The 19,931-nt window shown below is 39.9% G+C and overlaps 2 protein-coding genes across 3 annotated transcripts; one reads left to right on the top strand and one right to left on the bottom strand.

Moving 5' to 3' along the window:
* Window positions 1-1,981: 1,981 nt before the first annotated feature.
* Window positions 1,982-19,908, bottom strand: IL18 (interleukin 18). 2 transcript variants are annotated; one of them, XM_030023181.1, is made up of 6 exons: window positions 19,801-19,908; window positions 5,385-5,458; window positions 4,389-4,397; window positions 3,719-3,856; window positions 2,764-2,909; window positions 1,982-2,634 (listed from the first exon to the last, which is right to left on the bottom strand). In XM_030023181.1, the coding sequence occupies exons 2-6, from the start codon at window positions 5,449-5,451 to the stop codon at window positions 2,419-2,421; spliced, it is 576 nt and encodes a 191-aa protein (XP_029879041.1). In that variant the 5' UTR covers window positions 5,452-5,458; window positions 19,801-19,908; the 3' UTR covers window positions 1,982-2,418. The 2 variants fall into 2 exon arrangements, with proteins under 2 accessions (XP_029879041.1, XP_029879042.1); XM_030023182.2 differs by lacking the exon at window positions 19,801-19,908 and adding an exon at window positions 8,786-9,015.
* On the top strand, window positions 12,267-15,694 carry TEX12 (testis expressed 12). The gene is made up of 4 exons (XM_030023184.2): window positions 12,267-13,468; window positions 14,000-14,111; window positions 14,217-14,268; window positions 14,544-15,694. Exons 1-4 carry the CDS (start codon window positions 13,409-13,411, stop codon window positions 14,686-14,688), a joined length of 369 nt encoding a protein of 122 aa, XP_029879044.1. The 5' UTR covers window positions 12,267-13,408; the 3' UTR covers window positions 14,689-15,694.
* Window positions 19,909-19,931: the final 23 nt, after the last annotated feature.

The following is a 19,931-nucleotide window of genomic DNA, read 5'->3' as shown; positions in this document are numbered from 1 at the left end:
CTGTATGTTCATCTGCAACATTTTTTTGGGTTTGTTTTCTAAGTAAACACTGGTACACATTTCCTGTGTGACTGAAAAGGCCACAAACCTACCCTTTCTGTCATAGCTTGACATGAGACTGAGGCAGTGTTCTTTTCTATGTCTTTAGGTTTTAGAGCATTTTAGGGGGGAAATGAGATTCTGGTTTTTAACTTTCTTCTCTGCATTATCTTTTCTGACTTTCATAGTAGTAAGGAGTTGTTAACTGTTTCCATGTTCTAATGGTACTTCTGTGGTACTATTAATAGTAAGAGGGAGAGAATTGTGTGTTACCATTAGTCTGATTATGCAATAAACAGAATGAGTAAGTTGCTATTTGAATTCTACAAGACTTTCTGATTTGATCTAATTTTTTTAAAATCTGGATTGGAATTTTTATTTATATACTTATTCATGTAACCATGGGAAATACCATATAGCTGGCCACTTTTGTTTTGCTAATCTTGTGGTCAGAATTGAGATGGTTGCTTCTGTCTGATGTGGTCTGATTTAATTACCAATGTAACATTCATTATTTCGTCGTAGTGAGGATCATGCATATGTATGAGTCATCGGTAAGTACGTCTGTAAAATCTAAGCATGTATCATAGAAAGTGTTTGACATTTCTTCTTTTGAGACCAAACACAAGATGCATCTGTATGTGGTATTTAAGATATCTTGTATGAAAAATGAGTTATACGAGAGCTCAGGGAATGTAGTAGTCCAGACCTATGATGTTAGGGGCTAGCAGCTCTGAGACCAGTTCATTGTGTTTCTGAGGCAAGAATTAAAAGGTAATGACCACAGCTTTCTCTACAAATCACATGTTCCTCTGTCCTGTTGAAATTGAATCAGTTTCTTGTAATTACTTTTGATCTTAAAACTTTTGATCTTAGTTATAGTGATGGCCATAACCATTTGGTCTAATCCCATTTTTGAACATTCATCAGGCATATAAAACTAGGAGTCAGTCCTACTGGGTATCCAGATGTGTTAAATACATTCTTGAGTTTAAGCCCCTCCAGTGAATTCTTCCTAAGTGGTAGTGCACTCAGTGGTAGCTGTACCTGATTCTAAATAATTGGTTTCTTACTGCCTCTAGGTGCTCCTGTAGCAGCTAGATAGGTGAAGTGACAGGGGCAGCAAAACATGAAAAGATGAGACAGGGTTATCAAAGCAGTTCCTGTCTCTGTGCTTTTTTTAAAGCCCCTGAAATTATATTTTTGTTTTGTTTTGGTTTTTACCAAAACAAGTCTTGAGACTTGTCTTATCTTTTCTGCAAGTTTGAGGATTTTCCTCCATTTCATGACAGATAGAGGCCTTCCTGTTTTCTCTGATTACTTCTGCCTGTATCAGGTAGGACAATTGTACCAGCTCTTCTGCATGGCAAGTTGAAGACCCAGGACCCCAGCTGCAATCAATGTTCAGGTTATCACTACCTGGAGTTGGAACAGAAGAGGAAGACCAACACTTACATGCAGAAGAAAAGAACAATATATGCCATATCAATTTCCTCAATATTAAATATGCAGAATGCATTACATTAGTTCTAGTTTTGGTGAAATCCAGTGCTTGCTCAGCTCCAAATGTGAAATGGAGTTCACAGCTTGACCCCAACGTGTGCTGTGTTGTCACATGCACAAAGATAGGGTCCTTATGGGAGCCAGCCATATCTACACGTGTTCCAAATTGTTAGTTTCATTTCATCACTAACCTACAATTTACTGTTAACTTTTAAAAACCTTTACATAAAAGTTTTTTTTTTTTTTTTTTTCTTGGGCCCTCTGAGGACAAACAGCTGTACTAGACCTTTAATTGTTCAGGTAAGTTAGCAGTTCTCTGAGCAAAGATTTCCATTAAGTTAAAAATGGTCTGTTGTTTCTACTTCAGTTGAAGGTGAGAATGTCACTGTGTAACTGAGATTGATGAAGACACTCAGGAAATAATGTTGATGCAAAAAAGTAATGTCAAAGTGTTTATTGGCCAGATGCATGGTCTGCTTATGAAATCTGTTATTTTAAGCTGTTTTCTCTCCCTCCCCAAAACAGGTCTACTTCATCTATGAGACACCTAATTCAAAAGCTGTTTGATCAACAGGCAGCAAAGATTTTAGGGATCAAACTATACAGGATGATACAGGCATGCACATTCTTGTTTCTTCATTGTGCAATTCTCTTTCCTTCCATCTGACCGGAAAACATTCTTCTGCTTCTTTTTGCCAAGAATTTGAATTTATTTTTCTTTGTAAGATGCTCATTTTTGTACTGACTTATGGTAGCTAAAAACATAAAAATGGCTTGCCTCAGATGAAGAAAGAATAAGATTTTTTATAAAAAGCCAAAATATATTTTAAGTCTGTTGAAGTATGTTATAAGTTGTGACTTTCTTTCTGACTGAAGTTAGAAACTTATCTTCGTGGTTTCATCCACTTCATCTTCTCTTGACAATTTCTTTAGAATTAATTTTCTTAAGGAGCCTTCTTCCTCAAAGGCCAAGAACATTCCTTGTTCTAGTGAGTATTCAAACTTAAATGCTCTGGAGCTACAAGATGTAAACGTCTTTTTGAAAAAGATTACGTTGCTTTCACCAGGAATTTCTTTGGGAACTTCTCCTTCCTGAGGAACAAACAGGGAATAGGTTAGTCCCAGCATAAGACCTGAGCAGTTTTGTTTCAGCTCACATGTTTGAATTCTTAATTTTGCCTCCTACTTATGGATACATAAGGTATGGAAAGCAATACTTACCCTAAATCGAACTATCATTTTTCCACATTCTTTCTCACAACACATGTAATAACTTTTATCTTCTACCTGGACGCTGAATGCAACAGGCATCCCTGCTGAAGGTGTGGTAGTTTTGTAGTAGTGAATGTTGAAATGCATTCCATTGCCTAAATGTAAATTGCTTATTATTAATAGTCTGCTCAGGAGAGAGCTGCAACAACTTAACAGTATTGTTTTACCATTCCACTGGCAACTGCTGTCTTCCCATGATACTTTTCCTGACAGGAGAGCCAGGACTTGGATTTTTACGGCTGCTGGTAGCACATATTTGACTTTCTGCAATCATTCAATAACCAAGATTTTGAACTTGCAAGAAAGCATGTGAAGTTACCCATTAGTATGGGTAGGATGTTCAAATCCTTTTACATGCATGCATAAAGTGAGAATTGGATTTGTAAATAGCCATCTGTAAATAAGATTATATCTGTATACATGTGATCTGTAAATAAGTATGTTCAACAAATACAGTTCTGAATTAATTGCTGAGCCCCCCCCCAAAAAAAATCAAAGCCAAAACCATAAGTACATTGTTAACTACTGCTATTAGAGGAAAGTAAGAGCTTTTAGTGCTAAATACATTGTCTGTTTAAACCTAAAAATGATTTTTTTGTAATCCAACACAAAAAAAAAAAAGGAATTAAGAAGGCAGTTTGGGATCGGACCTAACCAAAAATCTTAGCAGCCCCTTTCTGCTTGGGACATCCTGCAGGCCTCAAGTCTAATCCAGGAATCTAATCCATTACCAATGCAGAAGACACAAAATTTCAGATTTCTTAGCTTAGCTTTATTCTTACAAATGAAGTTTAAGTCTTTACTCAGTCTCATCATTTAGAGTCAGTGATTACAAAGAACAAAAGCACATGTAGAATAAAGAAATAGTGCAATGGTTATAGTATATATTTGAAAAATGGTGTACCAGATTTCATCTCCTGATCTGTCACATCTTCAAAAGCTGCCATGTTTAAATCTGGTCGAACCACAAGCAACTGGCTATTTACATTTCGAAGGACTCGGTGGAGAATTTTTTCCTTACAAAAGGCATCACATTCTAGCCCTGTAGAAATATTAAGCAAAGAGGGTCAAATATTTTAGCTGTAGTCTAAGATCTTGACAGTTCACTACAGGCTTAAATCTTGTCATTAAGGATACCAGGTGAAATAAGTTCTTAGAATGGCAATCTCAAACAGAATGGAGGCCAAGTAATTCTTTCCACCTCTGGCTTGTAGCAACCCAGGCAAGACAAGGATCTCCCAGAATATAGCAGTCTGTATATATAAGCAAGAGAAGCTACTCTATCTGTTAGTGAGAGTTCAGAGGCACCAGTTCCCTCTTTTGCCCAGCAATTAGAATTGCATTAAAAGGTCCTTCTGTTAGGGAAGCCACTACCCTGTACCTTAGGAGGAAATAAAGCAACATCAACTTCAGAAGGAGAAGATTAGCTGTAGCTCTCTTTTTTACAGTAACTATTATCAGTTTGAAAAGTTGTTCTCCAAGGCACACAAAGCATTTATGAGTTAGTAAGCATGAGCAGGTTAGTTCAGGTAAAATTGATAATGACGTCAATAAATGATGAGCTTTCAGCTTACCATCGTCATCTTGGTTCCAAGGGAACAATGAAAAAAAGGAAAGAAAAAACCAACATTAAGCTCTGCACCCACAAAAGAAACTACTTTCTACCCAGTTTTGTTCTGTGAGATTGGAAGCCAGCCAGCCAGCCACCTACACATTTCCAGTTGTACTCCCCAGTATCACTAACTCGCCAAGCTGAGCTGTTTTAACTACAGAGTGTGTTTTATTCGTGAGCATAACAAATTCAACAGAATGATGAAACTACCAGTCATTTGAGAACTGGAGTTACCACTAAATGAAGAGGCATGCAAAATATTTTAGGGTTACTTAAGGGTGAGCAGCTCAGGTCAGTTTAAGCCTATAACCAAGGAATAAAGGGCATGCAAAGTTTTGTTTTCATCAGCACTTTTATTCTAAGTGAGCAAAAGGACAGGAAACAGTCATTACAAATTGCTTCTAAAGAACAGACTGTTTTCTAACTAACTTTATCCTGTAAGATTGGAAGTTATCCACTTATTCCAAGTCCACCCCACAGTATTACAACCCTTCCGAGTGTCCTCTACGGAAATGTGTTGTATGAAGCCACAAATATTCCACTGACTCAGATACTTGGCTAACAATACTTCAGACTGAAGCTTATGGAAAAATTAGGTGAAAGCAGACTGATAAAGTAATTGTTTTTAATCAGTATTCAAACAGAAAAAGTTATTAAATGCTTAAGGTGTTCAGCAATAATATGATTCTGACCTGTTAGAACTGGGACAGCTGTCTCAGATTCTTTTTGCAGTGAACAGCCTGGGTCCATAATCTAAGAACTAGCATTCTTCTAAGTGGTGGGGATTGTAACTGCTTTGAGGATTGCTCAGGCAATGGGGGGAGAGGGGGGTGGTGGGGAACAACAACAGGATTCCACAAAACCAGGGTTGCCAGCCCAAGGAAAGGATTGAATTGTGTATCAGCTTTTGATCTTCTATGCAGAAAGTGTGTCCCTTTCAGCAGTGAGTAGTAATTACCTGCAAAATAGAGGCAGAAATTTTCTCCAAGTTGTACTGCACACACAAGAATCTCTTCACCACTCATCTTCACTCTGCCAAAAACACATGGAGAGGATTCAGAGTTAAGAACAATGCTTCTCACTCTATAAGGCAAGGGAGTCCTTGGGCTAGTTCTCATCTAGTGCACAATACTGTAATAGGGCTGGCGTGTTTCACTACCTGTTGAAAAACTGCATCTTTAAATGGTGTCCTCCTCTGTTGCCTTTTATCGTTATTTAGAATAACATAGAGCATCCTTCAAGTTCTGCTATTTTACAAAACTTTTCATTGACTTACGTGATGTTACACAGGAATAAATCATACTCATTACCATTTTCTCTTTCTATGAGAATGTTAGTAAGTAGCTCCATGAACATATTTCATCAAATTAGTTCTCTTGGGCCTGCAAAAATTATCTTCATATCATGGCCATTTGATTTTCTGTTTCTGATTTTCAAATAGGGAAGTGACCAAGACTGGATTAAGCACCCTGTTACTGGCCATTAAGCCGTGAAGGTTATATTAAGTCTACACAGACTGATCTTTCCAGGTTCCCTCTATAAAAGACAGAGCTTCCAAAATACCCAAAACTTAGTCCACCTTTGACTGCCCCTTGGAAAGGCACGTATCTTTTGTATCTTGACCTGGAATTGTGTAGGTTCCCAGAGAAGTTGGGATGTAGTTTATTTTGCAGTAGCAGTGATTTGCTTATGGTGTTTTAACTTTGTTTTAACTCGGGTTGAATTCTGAGCTTGATTTCACAGCTATTCTCTTTCAAGAGTGGCACACAGAAAAGTGAAGAAGAAAAGATATATTTCTCTTGGGAATAACAACAGTCATTTTACCATCCCACCCCCCCCCCCCCGAACTTACCATTAAAGACCAGCCAGCATCTGCACCTCAGAGATTCCAGCCCCCCATTCTACACACTTCAGGGTTAATTTAGAACTAGCCCAGGGCTGCACTCTGCTTCTAATGTCAACATACATCCCCCCTCCAAGAACTCCAGAAGAATAATTGTTTTTAGCTTTGTTCATATCCTCAACCCCATACACTTAACAGCCAGACAGGTTAACTCTATATTCTTTAGCTTTCTGACATAGTGACTGAGACCATGTCACACTTTCAGTCTGTTTAATGGGTAAAACAATGTATATGTTTAATGTATAAAACAAAAGAACAGTGATGGTCATAAATTTGCTATACCCATTCCCTTTACCTGCATGTGCATCCATCCCTTTTCTTCTATCATAAAGTTTCTGTTTATGCTGGCAGAAAAGAGATAAATCTGAATGGATTGTATTGCTTTGCAGGTCACAAATGTCTCCATATCTTCAGTTCTAGCAGTGCGTGAGGGGAAAAAATTACAAAATAAACCAAAAGTTTTGTGGAGTCACCTGTCTTGACTGGGACTTGAACTGTAAAGTCTAGCATTTCAGTAATTTTACTGCTGTTGGGATGGTTGCCATTGGAAGGAATGATTCTAAGAAATAAGCACTAAAATATTTTTATTTTAAATCTGATGGTGATATCCTCTTCAAAATTAAAATGGCATCTCCTACCTTTAAGGAAAAGTGAGAGTAAGAATGAAGGGAATTATAATACGACAGAGGAAGATGTGGCAAAGAATTTCATTCTTTCTCTTCTCTGGTGGTAAACAGTTTTAAAATGTCCTCCTCCATGCCACTAGTTTTGTGAAATGCAGGTGTCACTTTCCTTCCTGTTTCATTTTGGTCTGCATCTTAGTAATTGTTTTTGTTCATTTTCCTAAAATGCTTTCTGTGTATGAATGTTCTTACCTGTTTTATCTACGTTTTTAGAAATAAAGGCATTTTACTTTCCGAAAATAACAACTAGCTACTTTACTATCTGCAGGATCTGATTTACTTGGCTTTGTGATTGGTGTAAAATTTTTGGCCAGATGGACAAAGTAACAGGCACACTGACGTTCACCATCACTGCATCTAACCTTTAGGAGCCTAGCATCTGTATGAAGTCTTCAGCCAGGAGCTATGTGCCTAGCCTCTGTATACAATACATGGGAAGAGACAGTAACAGCAGAATGCATAAAAACTTGTTGATCAGACAACATCAAATAAACAAAGCCAACAACAGTGACTGTAAAAACACTGAAGTCACTTTTTTAAGTAGTCTAGAATATGAAGTGCTTAATTCAAACTGACCAACTCCTGTCAAGGCATTCTTTCCCCTTGCACTAGCCACAGAAATAATAAATGTATTAAATGTATTAAAGCTAGGCAAACAATGGGAAGACCTGGCTCTTGCACTGGGATTTTATTGTACAGTCAAAACATTTGGCTTACTTCCAAAGCTCTTTTTCACCACATGGGAAAGACTTCTTATACATAACAACTGAGCAATGCCAACAGAAGTAAAAAAGCACACACATCAACCCTAGGGACTGGGGTGGGGGAGTCACAGTGATTTCCTTGTCCCTCTAGTAAAGCACTTTGAGGAATGAGAGCAATTTTTTTCCTCATCCTGTTTTTATATGGTCTATAGTTCTAGCTGGTCGGTGCAGAAGAGACACCCAGGTTCATAGCAGAGGACTGCATCTTTTTTTCCAAACATGCATACCCCAAGCCTTTGAAACGAAATACCACAATACCAAACAGTGCATGCCTCAGATGTAGTGAGGTAAACCAAGAAGTCAAGGGCTACTCTCTTACTCTAAAGCAGAGGGGAGGGCACAGGCAGGACTTATTGATAAAGGATTAAAGGAAAAGGTGGCCCTTGGTTTAATGGGCAAGATGCATAAACGACTACACTTCTTGCCCTGATGTGTAGTAAGAAATGGTTAGACCTTTTACCGAGCACGTTTGAAAGGAACGGTAGAAGCTATAAGGCGTTTTTAGCTGACAGTTCGAGGCAGCGTGTAATGACTTGCCCGGCGGACAGCCACGGAGGGAAGGCGAAGAGCAGGGCCGCGCCCCGGAGGGTCGTGACCCGCTCGGCGCCTGTGCTGAAGCGGAGCCCGGGCCACCGCGCGTTCCCCGAGGGCAAGTTGCTGCCCGCCGAGGGGCCACTGCCCGCAGCCTGCCTGCGGCCCAGCTCAGGGACGCCCTCCGTCACCAGGCCCGGCGGAGGGCAAGGCTCCGCCGCTTGCTGCGACCGCAAGAAAGGGACAGCTGCCGGTCCCACAGCGGGACGTCCCACCCGCGTCGCGAACGCGCTAGGAGCGAGCATCTCCGCCCCTCGCGGGGAGCAGCGTACCCCCGTGCCGGCTCGGGCGGGCTGCTCTGCGGAGGCGCGGGGGCGGCCGACTCCCGCTCCCGCAGCCGGAGCCCGCCCGTTTCGGTGTCCCGTCACCACCACCCCCCCAGCCCCGGGACTCGACCCCGGGCCGCTCGCACGCGTACCTGGCGGCGGGGGGCCGGACACGGAGCCGACAGGCGCGGGGCTGCGCGGTCCCGTCTGGCTGAGGCGCTGGGGCTTTTCCCGAGGCGGGCGTCAGCGCCGTGTCTGCTTCACGTGCGTTCCTTCGAGCGAGGAGGAGGGCGATCTCTGCTACCGTGGGTGGCGGCTGATAGGGCGATCTAGGGAGGGGGCTTTTATAGCGGCTTGCATCACCGTACGACAAAATGAGCCGACTGAACAAGCTGCAGAGGAAATTGGGACTCTTTCCCAAGATATCTGTCTACGTCTGCACTTATTCTGCGGCACTTCCCCTCCTCGGGGGAGAAAGCACATCATGCAAAATCTGAGGTTACAAAGGGAGCTTTTTGCGACTGCCTTTATCTCGCACAGATGTCGTCAGAGGACACGTCTTGTTTCTACACCAGTGTGTTACGGTCCGTTTGCTTGGTCCATAAAGTCTCAAGCAGCAGTTTTGAAACAGGTACCAGCCGTCAGCGCGTAGACTTCTGCACACACTTGCAAGTTGCCCGTAAACATTGCATCTGCCTTGGGGAAAGCCAGTTTAGGATTGAGAACACATGGCGTGTATCTAGTTCTTCATAACAACAGTACTGACGAATATATTACTGCCGTTTGGTGTGAAACCTTCAAACTTACCTTCCATCCCTTTGTACATAAGTAGCTGCAGGGGAGGAACTTATGTTCCTCTCAGGGAAATGGATGGCCAGAAACTGGCTAGAAGTCGAAGCCAGATTAATAGATAGCTCCAAATTTACCAGCTGTAAATTGTTTCCTAGGTGTGTATTAATTGCAAATAAATAAAAGGGTGATAGCCATTACTTAGACCTACCTGCTGCAGTCCCAAAGTGTGATGCTCTTTGGAATCTAAGAGCTGCCTTTGGTGGTTGTGAAGTGCTTAATGCAACAAATGCCACTGTAAACTGTAATGGCAAATGCTGTGTAGCGATGGGACAATTAAGGCCATAAAAAACAGGAAAGCGAACTTGGGAATGAATAATTAACCAATATTTTGTATAGTTTGTAGAACTTGGAAGTGTTAACTGGAATCTCCATGCCTCGATTTTCTGTTTATAATGCTGACTAGCTAAGGCATTAGAGTATTCAGCTGTGTAGCTCAGTGAGTAAACTGCTTAAGTTTTAGCACTGGGGGGGGGGGGGGCAAATACACCACCCCCCCCAAAACCCCAACCCCCCCAAAACGCCAACCAAACCCAAACCTAAGACTTTCTCTCGCCTGTCTGCATGCCTGTTACTGTTCTTGGAGGAAAACAACAGCAAAAGAAGTGCAGTACATGTCTGTAGGGAATGCTTTAATGTCTATATGATAAATCTAGGGAGATCATTTTGAAGTCAAAGGTGCATCTTTCAACCTCATCTGAAATAATAATCCTAAAAATAAAAATACTGACCGTTTTACTAATAACCATGGATTTCGACTGTTCTACACACAGGGAGCAGTGTATTTCTCTGACAGGTTAAGACGAACAAAAACTGTGTGCGCTACAGAAATTTATCTTCTTTCTTTCAAGTTGTTGAAAGAAACTAATGAAAATGATTCAGAAGAATTTAAAAAAGCACAGGAATTCAGCAACAGAGTAAAACCTCCTGTTTCTGACAGACAAACAAAGAAAAATACATTTTTGGCAGCTACTGCTTTCAGATAAGTATATATCACTATTTACAGACACTCAGTTACACTGACTGAATTCCAACCACACAGCAATATTATATCATCCCCTTTCAACTTCCTGTTTTGTTACATGGCATTCAGTACATGTGTGAAGTTGCGTTTACCTAATCCTGTATACCAGTGAGAGATCCAAATTTGATTTAAACACCTAGGTCTAGCTGATGTCTATATACAACAACTGTAATGCTACTGTTCCTCTTGGTACTTTATTTGAATGGTTGATTCTTACAGGAAAAAAAAAAATCTTTCTAAATTTAACTGGCTTCTGGTTCTGGTCACCCATTTCTGTACATTTTCCTGAGAGCCATTTCGTAACAAAGGGTTCCTTCCCGTGAAGATGATCAAACTGCCTCTTGGTCTCTTTCAACTAAAATATACATCTTCAGCCCTTTAAGTTTCTACCTCTGAATAATTTTCTTCAGCTTCAAAATAATATTAATGTCTCTTTTCTTCACTCCAGTTGATTTTTAACATTTTTTGAAAATTTGGGCACCAGAGCTTTATTCAGGAGAGTTCTCCATTTGGCTGATACTGCTTGCATTTCTTGTTCCCAGACACCTAACTTTTCATTTCACTGCGAAAATATATTCTTTAAAAAAAAAAAAAAAAGCTGTGATAATTATTTATCATTTAGCCATTTTTTTCTCATTAAGTTTAAATTTACATTCAGATCACTAGTGAAACATTAAATAATATTGTACTTGGTACCAAAATTTGTGCAAAAGCACCAAAACAAATGCCAGTCAGCCAACATTGTTTATTTTGTATTAACTGCTGGTGTATTGATGTTCTAAACAAAACTATCAAGAAGGAGGAGTTGGTGTTTCTTGTCAACCTTTGAGATCCTAAAAATTCAATTAGGTTATTTAGCACATTGAATAAAAGGAGTTTTCTTCTCTTAGTCTGTACATAGTTGCACTTATAAGGACCAGGGTCTAACTCATAGCAATAGGTTCTATTGTAAGTTTTAAGCTTTCTTTTCTCCTAGCATTTTAATATCTCCAATCTTACAGGAACTGGAACTACATTTAGAGTAATGGCTCCGATAGTTTTTTTTTTTTTTAGTCTGAGCTTTCTCCATAGAATATCACATCCATAAGGTACTGAAAGTGGTAAAACAATTCAGATGTTTCAATTATTTTAATTCAGGTGGTCTGTTAATAAAAATATCTTAACATACTAATGGTAACTCTATTAGGTAAACACTTTAAGAACATTTTCCTAGTGATTCTTTCATATCTGTTTCTTAATGTTTAGACAGTGTTGCTAATAACATAAAAATCTCTAATATTTTTGGAGAATTTAATGAAGTGGGCCATGGCAGCATATTGAATATTGTTTCTACTTTGGGGAAGTATTTAGTTCTTGTTCTTTCAGCAGTTTCATTTCTTGTCCTGAGTTTTGACTTTCAGAGCCTATTTGGATAACATGTGTAAGGTTAAGACCCTTTCTTCCCTTAAAAACAGAAATTAAAGATGCAAAAAACCCAGAGGAAAAATTCCCTCTACTCCAGGATAACTTCAAATCTTGCAATGATTTTCTTCACTGTAGCTAATGAAGCCAGGATTCAGGAAAGTAGTAACTTGATATAGCATTTAATATTTTTGGCTGGCCACACAAAGTGAAATACCAAAAGAGCTCTGCTGAATCATTGTGTTTAGTTTCTTCCTGTTGTAAGCAAGCCTCCTCATCATGCAATCTGACTCAGTCATATCTTGATGAAACAAAATACAGCTTACCTACAGAAATGAAGCACAACATAAGTAAAATGCACTCTTATTTTCCATTGTTTAGGGAAAAAAGTTGGTCTCGGCCGTTGTCTAATTTTAGTGGCGTTATTCATTTTAGTGACAGTAATCTCTCGGATTTTACTAATTCATGGCTTGCCTTTCGAAATGGATTAATCTAGCCTCGTCTGGCATTTCACTGGCATCCCAAAATGTTCCAGTGATTCAAACCGTGACTGGATCCGTCACAGCCGCTCAGAAGACAAAATATGACCGGAATTGTTCGAGTGGACAGCGCAACACTTTTAAGTAGCTACAGGTAGCCTCATCACGCTTTAACTCAGACACATAATTGGGATGAAACGCTTCTTCCTGGGACGGCTGGAACAGGAGAGGTTTTAGCCGTCAGCCTCGCAGGCGCTCTCCTTAGCTCGCCTTCCAGAGGTGGCGCCGGCTGTCGAAGCCTCGGCGGGAGCGGGCAGGGCGGCCCACCTCCCACCCTTCCCTGGAGCCGGCCCTCCTCCAGCCGCCGCGTCCCGGGCAAACCGAGGGCTACAAGCGGCCGGGGCAGGGCTCCCGGGCGGGCTGCAGCCTGCCTCAGCGGCCGGGCGGGTGCGGAGCGGGGATCGCGCCTCAGCTCCCCCGCCGCGGCCGCCCTCTCGCGCGCCGGCCGTTAAGGGCTGCCAGCGGCCGCGAGGACCGTTAAACCGTCCTGGGCCAGGGCCGCCTGAGGAGAGAGGGCCGGCGCGGGGCGGGGGGCGGGGGTGGGGAGACCTCCTGGGCGGAGGGGGTGCCCCCACGTCCTTAAGGGCAGGGGGTACTGGGGAAGCATAGGTAGAGCTTGGGGAGGGACAGATCCCCTTTGGACCTCAGCAGCTCGAGGCCGACCTTAGGCACCCCTCGGCACCCCTGAGAGCACCTGGGCTGTGAGCCCCTACCCTGCCCAGGCCGGCCCAGGCTGGCCCAGGCTGGCCTGGCACGGCTGGGGACTTGGACCCGCTGCCTCCCGCCCCGATCGGGGCTCTCGCCCTGCCTTGAGGTTCTGCCTCTCTCCAGCGAGGAGGAGAGCTCCTTTGCAGGGGAGCTTATAGAGGCACTGGTTTTACACATTAATATACAGATCTATTTTCCAGTTGCACAGGATAACTGCTTACCGAATACGACGTTGTACTTTTTATCAGGGAACGATGACAAGCAACACACAAAAATCTGATGAAAATAGAAGTAAACGTAAAAAAGAGATGGAGGTGAGCAGTACTGTGTGAGGAAGGGAGGGAGGGCCTGGACCCTTCTTCTGGCCCCAGAGGAGCGATGCAACCCCCCACCCCCAAGTTCTTCTCACATTGCTATGGGTTCCTGTCAAGGAGAGAGGGCAGAGAGCTCCATGTCAGTTTATGTAGGTTATGGGAAACATATATGGCTTTCTTGTATGAGGAGACTGTAAAATTTCTCTTAGTGTTTGAAGATCAACAAAATTGGGTATGCACTGCAATGCAGTTATGTGGGGCTTCTTGAGAGTGAGCTTCTGAAGTACACCAGCTTTTACTGATAAAAGCAAAGATCTCAAGCTGGTACTTCCCACCCCCGCCCCTAGATGCTGTGCCTCTTCATGATGGATAATGTAGATGCTGTGAAGCCAACAACGCTTGCACTTTCTCTGAAAACTGTCTCTCAAGATCCTTTTAAAACTCTTCTTTTTCTCAGTTAATCTCTATCTATCTGTGCTAAGCTTGTTTTAAGTCCTAGATTCTGTATTTTTCTATGTGCTCTGTTATTAGAATGAAGCTTCAGAAAATCCTCTGTTGTCCTCCCTTGACAAAACAGATTTGGCTTCTTCTGAAGGCTCGCAGTCACTTTACAAACCTGAACCACTGGAAAAAGTTTTAAATGGTGATGTATTAAACATACTGAAAGTAACTATGTAATTACCTAATTTGATGTTGAGATGAAAATTCGTTCAAATGTTTAAATAAAATTATGTTTTTCTTTTAACAGAGATGAACAAAGAAATTATGAACTTGTTATCAAAATATGCTCACATTTTAAGGCAAGTTAACTTTGTCCTATTTGTACAGCACTTTTCTAACTTCTCTAGGTAAGGTGGATTACTGTGGCTGCAGGTTAGAGAAATTAGCACTGAAAACTATTGAACACAGATCTTGAAAGAAAAATGCTGTTTTCTCTTACAACAGAGAACTAATTTGGTCAGAAACTAAGTATTGATAGACAACACATTTTTAAGAAAAGCTTAAAAGCATTTCTAAGTAGTGAGAAAGTTAATGGTGTTAGTATTGATTTTAACTACAGATTTTTTCAATTAAGTGAGAGAGCAGCGATGGATGCTTCTTATGTCCAAGAACTTGATGGAATCTTAAAAGAAGCGAGGACCATAGAAAACCATTTAAAACAGAAAAGGGAGAGTCTGAAACAGAGATTCACTGTGATTGCAAATACTCTGCAAAGCTAAACGGAGCTTGTTAGATTGCAGAAATGCAGAGCAAAACTGGTAGTATATTTTATGTATTAAAATATAAACTATGATGAGTGCTATGATGAATGTTTCATAAATGTCTTACATAAATATTTCTAGCAGTTCAGGAAAATATCAACAACTTAAGCAGCAACTTATTTTTCAAAATAAGTAGATACAATAAATAGGGTAGTGGTAGTCAGTAAAAAACAATAATAAACATCCACTTTAAATCCTATGACTCCAAGGGATTTTACATATTAAAACATCTTTTTTTACTTGTTGACCCGTTGCTTAGGCGGCCCCTATGCTTCCATCCCTAGAAAATATTGGAAGCATTTGAAAAAGAAAGTAGAATAAATTTTGTATTGCTTGGCTTTAAGGCTATGGAAGTTCAATACAACTGAATTCAGAAGCAGCCATGGTATTTCTAATTGTCACTGCTAAGGGATGTTTTTTTTCTTTTATTGTCACAACCAGTCTTTCGCTCTAGAACATAGTACAGAAATATTTCTATGAAACATAGAATTTTGCAATATAAGCGGAAAAGGACCTCAGATTATTTCATATTAACCATCTTCTGTTTTTTTCTTTGTACTTTAGAAAATGTTTTGGTGCTAAAATCTGAGTAGAATGTACTTGCAATCTCATTTCCATTTTGCCTCAGAATATAAATAGATTGAAAAGATCGGCTTAGAAATAGGAGAGTTCTATTAAGAATACAACTTTGGGAAATGTATAAAGAGGTATAAAGTCTTAATTTGAAAATATATTTTAATACTTCTACAGCTTTTCAAATGAAACCACGGCCTTTTTGATATAAACATAAAAGCACATCATCAAAACTTTGCTGGTAATGTCAATAAATAACTAGATAATGTTAACATAATCTAGAATTACACTGCTTTTTTATTTTGTTATTTAGATACTTCAGTATTGTTTGCTGCATATCCAGTTTATTTAAGGATGCTTATGGAGTTTTTTGAGCACCACTTCCTTCTTGTCATTTGACTCTGTTAAAAAAGATGAAACATAAAATGTACAAAGCATCATTTGTACAAATTGTGAGGCTAATGTAATAAAGAAAAGTGCTAGATGGTCCTGTTACTAGCATAAGATATAAATATATCTTTACCCCAGTACTATGTATTAATTTTCTCTTTAAATCCTTTCAGACTTAATCAATCCTCCTTTCCCCCCTTTATTAGATAAAAGTCACAAGCAAATGTGCTACCTGTCAAACTGATACTATTTAAAACAAATAATGAGAGAAACTGGACATCTAGGGTGAGATTTTCCAAGGTATTTAGATACCTAAAGATGCAGATACGTATTTAGTAGGATTTTCAAAGTGCCTAAGCATGTAAGCGCCTTACATGCTTAGGAATTTTTGAAAATCCCGTAAGGTGCCTATCTGCATCTTTAGCATCTAAAGTCTTTAAAAAATCTCGCCACTAGTCTACATCATATTTACCAGTCCCTTACTTTTTCCTAATAATTGCATCTCATTTTGCAATCAGTCTTGGTAATGCTGTTTAAACAGAAGAAAGTCAAGAAAAAGAGAAGATTTTGGAAGTTAAATTTTCTAGAGTATTGTGCTAAGTGTTTCTAAAATCTACGATCTACGATCATCTATAATAATGACAAAAAGCAAGAAATTTGCCTATAGTTATTTATGTAAGCCTTTAAAGAAAAATTGCACAAAATTCATTACTGTTAAATATCTGCCTGTTATCGAAGTCAGAAGCTTGTTGCATTTTATCTGTTTGTGCTTGGGAAAATTATGCAACCTTTTTAGATCACCTGGATTTAGATCATCTAGATTTAGTTTATGTGGCTAATATATCTAAATCGCAAACCTTTGGCTCTAGTATTAAGTATTATTAAGAAGCAGAACTTAGAAAACTATTGGATCACATAATCTAAGTTTCTTCCCTTGGGGGATCAAGAGGGCACAGACCCATAGTGTTACTGTTGCAGCAGTTTGCTCCATTAAAAACTTCATAAAATCCAACAGAGATTAGTAAAACTATACTTCTTAGAAGAATGCAGAACTGCTTAGTCTGGCATTCAAGTGCAGTTAAATTCAAGACATCGAGTCTAAATGATGACTCTTGTTTTTCTACAGGGATTTCTTATGCAGTTGGCTGTCATTACATGTTATAATTTAGAGTGGGATCTCTGGTAGTAAGGGGATTTTAGAATTTGAAGAGACATTGAAGGTAAAGTCAGTAGGTACAGCCATAGTAGCCTACCTGAGATTATGAACAGTGTGGTTATGCTTATTAAAGGGAAGTCATTCAAAGCTCTGTAAGAATTTGAAATAGGTGTGTTAATAAAACGTTTTTAAATTGCTAAGAGCTATAAAGCCTCTGTTTTTGCTGCACAAATCTATGTCAGGATATATACAAAAATAAACACTGACCAAGTAAAATGAATAAAACATGTAGTTTTATAAAGTTCCAGCTTGAAGTGGTAAGTTCAGAAAGTTTAAAACATCCATTGAAAATAAACCAGTCTCTTCTCTTTTGAAGTTAAAAAATATTTCAGCAATGGAAATATCCACTTAGTGGTTGCTTTCACACATAAATCTCTTCATGTTTAAAAGGGAGCCTTCCATAATTACTTTGCTGGCTAAAAATATAGAGCGTTTTTCTGTCGGCTGTCCTTCAGTGTTCCACTCAATATCTCTCTATATGGGAAGACTCATTACACACTGTTTTTCTTCTAAACCATTAGAAAATAAAATTTTACTGTTTTCCTATTTGTCTACTATTTGCCTACCCTGCTAATGATGTTTCTGCACTCATTGCCTCTCTCATGTATTTTAGTATTTATTGGGAGAAACAAACCACATTTTTTACTCTCTTCTTCTGATGTGAAACTGAAAGCTCATTCATTCTGTCTCTGAGGAATGAGCTACACATGAAATCCAACTGGCACCTATCCCATCACTATCCGCTTTCCAGTTTTACTGAAGGAGGTTTGAACAGAAAATTAATTGGCTTTAAAGCTGCCAAATCTGATCAGCAAAGCTCAGCTGGTAACTACGTTTTCTTTAAGCTTCTCCTCCTGTTGTTTAAGCTGCAGTGCCTTAGTAAATTAAGAAGAATGTCTAAGGTGACAGATCAGTAACACAATATAAATGGATTTTAAAAAAAAATGTGGAAACATCTTAGACAAAGTTCCAACCCTCTTGAAGTCAAGGGGATTTTTGACAGTTGCATTTCTGAGCTTGCTGTGAGTACCTCCACAGTGTGGAAAGCATAAATGATGAAAAACTAATACTCAGTTCCTCTCATTGCTCTTCTATTATCTAAAAGCCAAAAATGGAAAATAACAGAGACAGCTTAGGTATTCAGCAAAGAGAATTCTTCCCTGAGAAAAGGCTAATTGTGACTGTTTACTTAAAATGATACTGCCTTTTAGCATAGATGTAGGAATTTGGATCATAATTGAAAAAGACCAAATTGAGCAGGTAATAGATGTGTTTAAGGCTCATGGCATTCTGTCTAGAACTCATCAGAGTTCAATTTTGCTAATTGTAGAATCTTTATGTTTTGTCTTTGCATTGTCTTTGAAAACCTGCTGATGAAGGCATTGGAAAAGAGCAGAGTGGGTGTTTTACATCATCAGGGTGAACAACCAGAAAAAAGGAGGGCAAAGACTCATAGATCGATCAGGCTATCTCCCGTCCTGTAGAGACTCTGAAGTAAATTTCTTAACAATGACTTTATAATCACCCGGGAACAATACACTTTAAAAAAAAATCCTTTATCAGAGTAGCTGACTTAATATGGAAAAATGACAGATGGGGTATCGCTTGATGTAAGATACTTGACACCGTCCTGTATGATATTATATAAAAATGAGAGCAATCAGGAAGTAGGGGCTGCATGAATGAGTTAAAAAGTCAGTGAAAGGAATACTCATCTTTTCTGAAAGGTCAGCCTAGGTGGCATCCTATAGTGATCTGCTTCAAGCCTCGCTTATTCCATATTATCCTGAATGATTTAGAAGAACATTAGAGAACACAGTTCATTTTTCAAACGGCAGCAAGCTAGGAGGGGTCGCAAATGCTACTAATAACATACATTGAAAATTCACTATAATCTCAATAAGATGAAGGGCCAATCTGAAATCAAGATAAAATTCAAAAAAGACAAGGGAAAAGCACTATGCTTAGCAAGGGGAATCATACATGTTACGAACCAGAACAATAGCTAGAGTTGGTGTGATGTTGTTGTGTGGTGAAAAAAACAGAGCTGAGATGTGTTAGCTACAGGGTAGCAGATAAGACATAAAAACATAGTTGTTCTCCTTTACTGTCTGCTAGTTTGGTCTTAGCTGGAGGATGGGCAGAGTGGGAAACAGGAATAATAAAGGGCGAAGAAAACATGATTTGTGTGGAAAGGTTGAAGCAGTTGAGTTTAATTCAGAGAAAGTACAAATCAAGGGAAGGCATGATAACAGATAACTTATAGAAAGGACAGTAGTCAGGTGTTCACTGTGTGTTGTAGAAAGGACAAGAAGAAATCAGCTTAATTTACAGCAGAAGACTTAGGGTGAGTAATAATCTGTCCCATCTTAAGGACAGTGGAATGGGCTACCCAGAGTACTCTGTGTGCTGCCTTGCTTTCTCTCAAGGGATAGGGCAGCTTTTAAGAGCTGCTTAAAAACATGAAACATAATAATCACAGCGTTTTTGCAAAGTGCTAGCAGCTTCCTCTCGGCATCCTGAAGGAAAGAGTCCATCTAAGGTCCATCTTAGTTTGAAGCAGCAGAGCACGGCCTGTCACTGGTCCTCCCCTACCTGATTTGATGGCCTAATCTGGTGTGGCAACCAGTATTCCTAAAGCCCTGAGATTCTTTAAGGTGCAAAATGGTTACTCAGATTTTGAAACGAAACAAAAAGTATTTTTGAGAGGTGAAAAAGACAAGAGAATGTGACAAGAATTTTTAAAAGAATTGCCTTGAAGCCTGGCTACCTCAGTAGAGGGACACATCTCCTCTTCTCCCTTTTCTTCCGATTTCTCCAGCTCCAACTGGCAAACAGTGATAAAGCATTTTTCCCACCAGTGGTAATGTCTTGGCACTTCAGCAACTCACCTGGCCCTGCTGCCGAGAGGGTCTAAGGGCTGCTGAGCTGCTCAGGCTGGAGGCAGGTCTCCCCCATGCCCTGCGCCTGCCTGGCCCGGCTGCAGCGGTGGAGTGAAGTGCAGGCAGGCAGGCTGGCTGGC

This window comes from Aquila chrysaetos, chromosome 8 (assembly GCF_900496995.4).
Source record: "Aquila chrysaetos chrysaetos chromosome 8, bAquChr1.4, whole genome shotgun sequence".
Classification (NCBI taxonomy): domain Eukaryota; kingdom Metazoa; phylum Chordata; class Aves; order Accipitriformes; family Accipitridae; genus Aquila; species Aquila chrysaetos.
Note: the sequence above shows the minus strand (reverse complement) of the source record. Positions and strands in the feature narration are given on the sequence as shown.